Below are 9,369 nucleotides of genomic sequence, written 5' to 3' on the forward strand. Positions count from 1 at the left end.
TTATTATTATTATTATTATTATTATTATTATTATTATATTTATTTATTTATTTATTTATTTATTTATTTATTTATTTATTTATTTTCCGAACTCGTGTTGCTTGTGGAGTAGTTTTTCTCCCCCCTTCATCTGCACTTCTGCAATAAGGACCAAATCTGACAAAACTGGGTAGAAATCTGCCCAGTTTTGTAGATTTAACAAGGCTCGAAAACAGCCTCGGTAGTAAGGCTAGACTTTTTGGATGAATCCTGAACTAAAGTTACAGCTTCATAGTGGGAGGATGGCAAATATTTCTTACGGCCTTCATATCCTCTGCATTTTATTCCAGTTCATTTTCTCACCTCCATTGCCACATATTCTGCTAAATTAAAAACTCACAACAGGTGTTTTTATTTGAAAATTATTTAAATCCAGCAAAACGTGCTGAATCTCAGCGTTTTACAGAGTTTGCATTCAAATCCATAATCCAAATAATTAAAGGGAGTAATGCTCACATCAAAACCTTGTTCAAAGCGATCTTAACTGGTTGCAATAGCGTTTATGTTCCGGGATACAGATTAAAGCCATCCCAACTGACCAGGATTAGGATTTACAGATTTGAAATTTGAATGGAGCAGATATGCGGCTACAGCAGCTGTGTCTGTACATGGTGTTCAGCGTTTTTTGTTTTTTTTTAAACCATCCCAAAGCAAGCAGGCTTTAATCCACTGGAGATCACAGAGGACACACGAGGTGACTAACTCAGAGAACATGAATGAGTATCACAAACTGAAACTTTACTACACCACAGAGGGTTGAACAATCATGACTGAATGAGTGGCGTTCTGCTGCTTACCCAGCAGGTCAGCATCAGGTGTGAGTGAAGCGGTCTGCCTCAGACCACCTGCAGCTGAAGGAAAATAAGCCAGCACATGCAAAACAAGTTTTTCGAGAGTGGCCTAGTCAAAGTAAAACCTGCTAGTAGGGTTGAGGTGTGATTTATTTTTCAAATAAGCCCAGGCAGGATTGGATATCTCTTTACCCTAAATACAAAAAAATAAAAATTTGAAACAACTTTTGTATTTATTTATGTTATCTTTGTCTGATATTAAAATGTGTTTAATGATTTGATGAAACATTTCAGTGTGACAAAACGGCAAAAACAGAAGAAATCTGTATGGAGGGCAAAGAAATTTTCACATGGCAACACTGGAGGAGTAATGTTATGCTCACTTTGCAGGACTTAGTTTGCTTAATAGTCATTTAGTTTAATTTTGGGGAAAAAATAATGTTCACTGTAACAAATATGAGGCATTTCCCATGTTAAAACAAACACAAAGCTTATGATTGTTCAGAGATCTAAACTTGGGAGCCCTATCTCTCTGTAACATGAAACTCAAATATGATTTATGGATCCCAAAGGGAAATTAAATGTTGTCGTAACTTATATTAATTCAAATTATTGAATTACTGTATGAATGGTTATGGCTGTTTTTCAGGAAAGATCTCCTGTAGCAGTCTGTACTGCAGCACTCTGACTCGTAAAGAGGATGGTCAGAGTTGTCCATAATTGAAACTACAAGATTTCATTACTTTAAATTAGAAAATAACAAATAGTTTAAAAAATATTCTTCATGAATAAAGAAGAATCTTAGCCAAAATCAGAGTAAAAAAAATGTCTCCCAAACAGAAGGTTAGAATGTCTTTTTTCTTTTCTAAACAAATTCACACCTTAAATTATTTGGAATTTTTATTTAAATCAACCGGAATCAAATAAATCACCTGAAGCTTCATCAGATTTCCGCAATGTTAAGTGAATACTTCGCTAATCCCATAGTAGTACAAACATGTATCTAAAACAGTACATGTAGTTTGTTCACACCAAACGTGTTCTGACTGAGTGATAATAGCAGTAGCAAACAGTTTGTGGTTCTGCCTTGTTCTCCGGGTTTTCTACGCGTAGTCCGCTGCCAGTGTGTCAAAGTAGTTTGTGTCTGCGTAGAGTAGGAACCCAGAGAACAGGCTGTCCGCCCAGCTGGGGTCCGAAAATAAGCCGTTCTGGTCACTGAAGAAGATCTCCATCCACACCTCGTCTTCAGGGTTCAGGAACATGACGGTGGAACCAGACGCCACGTCGTGGTTTCCTGTGTTGGCGTCGAAGGTCTTAATGCGGTATTGACCGTTCTGCACCAGACTGATGGCCAGGTGTTTGTTGGCCAGTGTAATGTCATAGGAGAAATAATAGACGCCTGGGTATGCGCAGATGAATTTCCCCGTCTGGGGGTTGTAGTGTCCGCCTTCATTGAAGAGGACCTTGTTGAACTTGATGGGGGTCTTCTCTGCGGGGTAGCTGCTAGTGATTCCCACCGAGAAGGCAGATTTGGGTAGCAGGCTGCCACATTTGCACGTTCCCGCAGTTCCACGGGGTCCCCGCTCGCCCTTATCGCCTTTATCTCCATCGCGGCCTCCAGGTCCAGGAGGCCCCGCGTCCCCGTTGTCTCCCGCGGGGCCTCGTTTTCCCGCGGGGCCGCGTTCACCTCGCTCTCCAATTTTCCCCGTTGGGCCAACTCTGCCCTTCGCCCCTAAAACAGAAACGTCAAAGTTAAATGTCAGTTTTGCAGTGTTATGGTTGTGACTTTACAGGGTGTTCTATCGGGACACTATGAAGCAGTGTTTTGTCTGAAACTTCCTTTTTTTTCAACCCGTTTGTCTTGCAGGATCCCGCCCCCAGGTCCCTGCTGGAGGGAAAAAAGCTGCGGGCTGATGATGACTACCTTCGGTTTTAGCTGTCAAATTGTCAACAGAACGCACTTAACCTTAAATGTACTCCTGATATATAAAAGAAAAAGGGATGCTAATTGTCAACACTATAACAACTAGGTAACAAGGTCAGGAAAAAGTTTTAATTAAAAGACAAAATACAGCAAGGGAGAGAGAAGTAGGTCGGTGATGCTAGCTTGACTTTGACAACTTTAACATGTAGATGTGCTGTGCAATTTGGTTCAGTATTGCCGGCGACCCGTACACAATTCTGACAGGTAGAATTGTTTTCTTAAAATATTGCATGTTTGACTAATTAAACACGGAAAAGAACATTTATGACAAAATTAAATTGTTTTGCATTTTTAACTGCAATACAAAAAATATGGCCTCAGAGTGGTTCAGCTTGTGAAAATATTGAAAAATGTACATCATCTCACAATTGTGCACTTCTCTGTGTTGGTCTGCCCCACGAAATCTCGATGAAATGCTCTACAGTTGGTGGTTGCTATGTACCACGTGAAAGGTCCATGGGTTATGAAGACTTTTTCACGTATGCGCTGATTCCTTATTATGTTGTTCTTCCATTTGTTGAATCAGTTTCAGCACCACACCTACTCCTTGCATTAGGTCACAGCTGGAATGCAGCCAACTTGATATTAGAACAACGACACAGTTTGGAGGCCGCATTCCTCCGAACTATTTTATACTCGATCACCTCCATCCAGAGTAAATAGCCCAAAGCAAGGACATAGTTTATGTTTGAGCATGCTCCGTATGCCCAAGAGGGTTATACAGGAATCCATGTCGTCAGACAATGGAAAACATAACCATTTTATTTTTACTTTTTTATTGCTGACAGATTTAATGTGGTGTAGGGTTCTAAAGTGTTGATGGATTGGTATTTTATTTTGGCGAGATCAACAGGATCTAGGCTTCACAGCTAAATTGGATCCTTAGAGGAAGGGTTACATTTGGAGCATCCTTAAAGAAAAAAAAAATCTTGGCAAAATCAATAAACGCACATCCAGACAGCGTAACTTTTATGAATGAATCTACAGTATCTTAACTGGTGACATCTTACAAAATCACATCAATCCTCCTGTTTTTCAATCCCTGCACGTTGTCGCTTTAAACGTTTCAGTGCAAAAGTACAAGGATGCAATTGTTGGGTTTGGCATTGCTGGTACATGCCTATAAATTACACCGCGTGTTTTAGCAACTACCAATAACTCCAGCTCTCTGTCAGCAAACTAAACAGTCAGTGCAGTAATATTTAACAGAGACTCAGCCAAGACCAAGCAGCTGTGTTTGAAAAACTCCCATTCTGAGTTCAAAACCAGCAGACCAAATGCTGTAGTCAACTGGCAGGTATGATCGCCTCCCGATGAGGGGGGTTTGCAAGGCTTTTGCTCACATCTCGAGTTATTTATAAAAGAAAAAACTTGGAAAAAGTGGTTTTAAAAGAATTGAAATCACTTCATGACAGACTCTATGTGCCTAGATTGGTATAATAAAGGTTGAAGCTGATAACATTTACAAAATGACAGAACGAGTCTGACTTGATGGGAAGGATTGCTAGGCAGGAAAAGTATGTTGCTTTTAATAAAAAAAACAAAAAAAACATGAAAACATAATTTTGTTCAAACAACATTTTTGGGATGAGATTGAAGAGGAAATGTTTGCCGTAACGCACAAATCAAAACTCTGAGCCTCATTACCGACAAGCATGGTGGAGGAGGTGTGATGATTTGGCCTTCTATTTTGTTCGCTTCACTTTAATTCTTTGTCGGTTGGAACAGCAGCAAGGTGTTTTCCGATTTCTTTAATTTTGGGTTTTGGTGATCGCCCAATACTGATATGTGAAAACGATCTTATTTACTTTTACATAGCCACAAAGCTGCCGCATTTAGGCATTTCAGAGTTAAGGAAACCTAAAGCTCTGCACAATGTTTTTGGTGATTTAAGTCATTTTGTTCGCTTGTCCTCAACTGACCTCAAACTTTGTGGTTTTGTAAAAGCAAAACACTACTGTGTAACAGGCTCAAAGTAGTAGTTTGGACAGCAATGCTCTAAATATTTCATATACATTCGAGAGCCCTACCTCATGTGCTGTTAAAACAAGTTTGTATTGTTTCACCGGGTATTCTTCAGGGTTTTTCGATAAAATAAAATTGGAATCTCGAAGGTGTATTGTGACCCTTATACGTCCTGACAGTGTCAGTTATGAGGAAAAAAATCGGCATCGGCCAAAATCAGAATCGGCAGGTGTGGCTTTTTTAAATGATCTGTGAACGGCCAAAACGGTGCAGTCAGTGCGCTCCTAATATGAAGCTAACTTTTAAGCATGGTGGCGAAAATGTGATAAATTGTGCTTGTTTTTGATTCGCTTATATGTGAAGTTCAAAATGACTTGGCTATTTGTGCAAATACATTAATATCGGTTCTTTGTCAGGTTGTAGCTTGTTGCTCACAGGCTGGTGATGCTTTAGAAGCATGCATGTGGTCATTTGCCGCATAAATATAATGTTTGATGTATTTTTTTCTTCATAGTTCATATGCCCGAAATAAAGAGTCCATATTATACCTGTATCGCCCTTTTCTCCCTTTTCCCCCTTTCGGCCGTCTCTGCCGTCTCTTCCTGGAATTCCGACATTCCCATCAGCTCCCGGCGGCCCGCCGGGACCCGGTTTGCCGGGCGGGCCAGGCGACCCGGGGACGCTGCAGACCAGTCGAGGCGCCCCTTTCAGCTTGGACTCGAGCAGCTGCCCGGCGACGCAGTGACACAGATAGATGGCTCCCATTAATGCCCACATCTTCAAATCTGCAGAAGCAAACAATTTAGTGAAGGACAGTTAGTTTTCCGTGTGCAAAACAATTTCTACCCCTGAACCTTTTCTGATTTTGTCGTTTTACAACACACCTTAAGGAGTTTTATTCGTATTTTTGGACCAACACGAAGCAGTGCTTGGTTTAAAACTGGAAGGAACGTCACACATGGATCACATTTTATTTATTTTTTGTATAACGATGCCAATACTAGTCAAAAGTACTATGTGAAACCACTTTGCTCTGCATTTACACCTGTGTTTTGGAGTGTGTCTCCTGCTATTACTCTTTTCCCATGTAGATTGTAGAGAATGAAATTTTCTAAATTAATAAAACACATTTTACGTTCTAATAAATTTGTTACTATGATGAGTTCGTACACCATTAGGTCAATCCTCAATACCAATGATTGGAACAACTTACAAAAAAAACACACCAAAGCTCAGTACGCTAACTTTAATATCGACCTTTATCAACTCAGTACAAACCAAAAGCCATGATCAATGTAGCTGCTTTTAAAAACTACTGACGTAACATGAGATTATATTTAGTCAGTCTGAATATGGTTGCACTTTTACTTTTTTTATGATATTCTTCCATTTTCTGCGATATGACATTCCGTCGTATGATGCTTTAATGTTTTCTAAACAGGTCGCTGTCGAAAATAAGAATTTGTTTTCTCAATCAAGCTACCTCGTCAAATAAAGGTTAAATGAAATAAAAATAATAATTGCCCATTATACTTTTCAAATGTTATCAAGTTCAGCAAGATTGGAAGAAGAGCATCTGTGAGGGTCACCTGTCAAGTCTTGCAACTTGTTTTCAATCAAATTAAGGTGCGGACTTTGACTGGGCCATTTTAAACCATAAACATGCTCTACACCAAACCGTTGCGTTCATAATTCTGGCTGTATGTTAAACCTCCTGGTCCTGTTTTAAGGTACATTAGATGGACTAAATCACAAAGCATATAGGTTACTTCTGAAGAGCATAGGCTGGACTGGGTTTTATTTAGGGGGTTCAGAGTAAAAGGGACTTAACCCTCTATGGCATGACTTTTTATTTTTGTGGGGAAGAAATATTTTCCTGCATTCTTTGGGAGCTTGGTGGTCCCTAATTACATGTCAATCATAAAATCGGACTCTGACACCTCCTGGAACCAGATTTGGGTTTGTTGCCTCAGGGTAACATTGGTCTAGAACACCAAGATTGTCTACACTGATTATGAGAAATGAAATACAAATCAAACAAAAACTATATTCATAAAAGAACTATTTTTTGGACAAAAATATGTCAAAAATCATGCCCCCCAAAAAATAAAATAAAGGAGCAATGTGAGGTACAGCTATGTGGTTTGTTGCCTGAGGGCAACGCCATGCCATAGAGGGTTAAGACTAAAAAACAAGTGTCAGAATGTCATTAATAAAAATTTTTTAAAACTATTCCTCCCTTTCCTTCCACTCCCCAACTGTGCACTACTTCGGGTTGGTCTGTTTGTTACATTGAAGATACATTCAAGTCTGCAGTTGTAATGTGACAACATGTGAAAAAGTGTGCATGCGTGTGCATGCGTGTGCGTGTGTGTGTGTGTGGTGTGTGGTGGGGGGGGGGGGGGGGGGGGGCTGAGGGGATACTCTTGCAAAACCAAAGAAGGTTTTGTTCTTACAGATAATTAGGTGACGAATGAACCGACAGCTCTGTTTGAACCCTCACTCGGGGTTGTCGTCATGGTGGCAGCAGGCGGTATGGAGAAAGCCTTTTGTCTGTCGCTGTTCTCTCTTTATTGAACGCAGCATGAGGCCAGATGTGATTTTGTAATCAGGAACAGCTAATATCTGATACACAGACTTTCTCAACCAGCCGCAGGATTACATGAGAGAGAGAGAGAGAGAGAGAGAGAGACGTCAAAACAGCAATCTTTAGCTCTCTTCCAATCCATGTCTTCTTCTCCCAAGACATTCTCCAGCTATGACGTAACACGCAAGCGCGACTTCTGTCTTGTAAACACAAAAGCAATGGCACTTCATTGGACCCCTCGCAACCTAGCTTCCCCACAGAAGAAGACGGAAGAACATCCCATAAGGAAAGGCATCCTGATAATAGCAAATCAGCTCTCATCCTGGGAACCTTAACCCATCGTGTTCAAGATGCACATTCCTTACTTCTTACTCCACATGGATGTATACCGACAAATAATTCTGCCCTGTGAGAAGTCTTTAAACAGTTCGGCAGAGGGGAATTTGCGGAGATGATGGATGCACGTGGCCTTTTCTTGGCAGATTTGCCAACGTGGGTGTGAGAACGCGAGCCGTGCATCTGCTGTTTGTCTCTGGTCAGTGGAACATTCGGGTCAGGCCTACAGAGAAACATCGTTCCCTCCCGAGTCTTCAAACAGAGAGTGAGCTGTTTGTTACTCATGCATTTGCTTTGTCTATCCTATAGACACCCCCAACCCGCCTGCAGGAATGTGCTGGACAGCCCCTCTGGGCATCGGTGTGCATTATATTCGATATCAGGGCTAATCAGTGGCCAGTCTCCTGGGGGTTATGTAATAGCTGTTCAACTGTTAAAAACAAAGAGATTAAATGAAGTTTCTATTTATAGCAGCAGGAAAAGTTCTCTTGTGTCCTTTCGGGGGACGGTTCTGCAGGTGGACGTGCATGTTTGTCTCAAGAGATCGATGTCAGCACTTTGGTGGTCTTTCTAACCAGCTATTCCAAATGGAGGAAGTGAAAACAGACAGGAACACTGTCTCACTCAGACGTGTTTTTCATGCACTCAGCATTCGCTCTAATGACAGAAAAAGGAGAACAATGGTCTGGAACATCATCCTCTCCCCTCATCCCTCCAAGTGAGACACTCTTAGATGTCCTTACCCCTCACTCTACAGCTGTTCGTCTTCACGGCTGATCAGGATTCCCCCACTTTGAAGCGTCTCCGTCCCCTTATGTGCTCATGTTCCAGCCTTTTCCTTCGCAGAACATGTTCCTCTGGCAGGTTTGACACAGAACTCCGCCGCTCTGCTGCTGACAGCGTCTCAACAGTGCATCCAACTTCCTCCTCCTCCTTCTCCTCCTCCTCCTCCTCCTGCTCTTCCTCCAGATCCACTCCCTTCTCTTTGCTCCATAAACTTCCCAAGGCAAACAGGCTGTGATCGTGTCAAACCCAGGGACCACATGTTGCCGTGTGGATCCGTGGAGTCACGGAAAAGAAGGCGCGGGAGTGAATCACACGAGAATCGTAGAGCTCTGATGGGTTGATGTTGTAGAAATAAAGTGGGAAACCAGAAATTAGAGCAATGGTTTGGAGCCTGGTGACCTGTGTGACTCTAATGTGCATTTATGACGTTTACCTCAAGATGGCGCCATGACTTATTACTTATTATTATCTGTCACATCGTCACGTTTCTTAAATAATGATAATGGCCTGAGTTGTCGTCTTTTTTTTTTGACAAATATATATATATATATATATATATATATATATATATATATATATATATATATATATATATATATATATATATATATATATATGACCAAAAAACTGTTTTTGGTGACCAAAAACTGGGACTGAGACAGTAAAAAAATAAAAAGTTAGATAATTGACAAGAATAGCCGTTCTCCGTGTATTTTCCCTTTGTCGTGGAAAGCGCTCCTAGCCAAACGTGTTAGCTGTGTCTGTTTCATGGAGAAACAGACTTGAGAGCGTCATTGGCGCCATTTACTCGATACGCTCATATCTCACATTTAAAGTTGCAGTATGTAACTTTTACAAAAACACGTTTCTAGCAAATTTGT

The 9,369-nt window shown here is 40.9% G+C and overlaps 1 protein-coding gene across 1 annotated transcript; it reads right to left on the reverse strand.

Moving 5' to 3' along the window:
- Positions 1-1,717: 1,717 nt before the first annotated feature.
- c1qtnf7 (C1q and TNF related 7) lies at positions 1,718-8,949 on the reverse strand. Its single transcript, XM_023339187.1, has 3 exons — positions 8,446-8,949; positions 5,328-5,564; positions 1,718-2,562 (listed from the first exon to the last, which is right to left on the reverse strand). Exons 2-3 carry the CDS (start codon positions 5,554-5,556, stop codon positions 1,934-1,936), a joined length of 858 nt encoding a protein of 285 aa, XP_023194955.1. The 5' UTR covers positions 5,557-5,564; positions 8,446-8,949; the 3' UTR covers positions 1,718-1,933.
- Positions 8,950-9,369: the final 420 nt, after the last annotated feature.

This window comes from Xiphophorus maculatus, chromosome 9, assembly GCF_002775205.1.
Source record: "Xiphophorus maculatus strain JP 163 A chromosome 9, X_maculatus-5.0-male, whole genome shotgun sequence".
NCBI lineage: Eukaryota > Metazoa > Chordata > Actinopteri > Cyprinodontiformes > Poeciliidae > Xiphophorus > Xiphophorus maculatus.

Coding starts and splice junctions, on each gene's coding strand:
- c1qtnf7 (XM_023339187.1), bottom strand. CDS start 5,556: ATGTGGGCATTAATGGGAGCCATCTATCTGTGTCACTGCGTCGCCGGG. Junction 2,563..5,327: donor GGGAGAAAAGGGCGATACAG/GTATAATATGGA, acceptor TTTCTGTTTTAG/GGGCGAAGGGCAGAGTTGGC.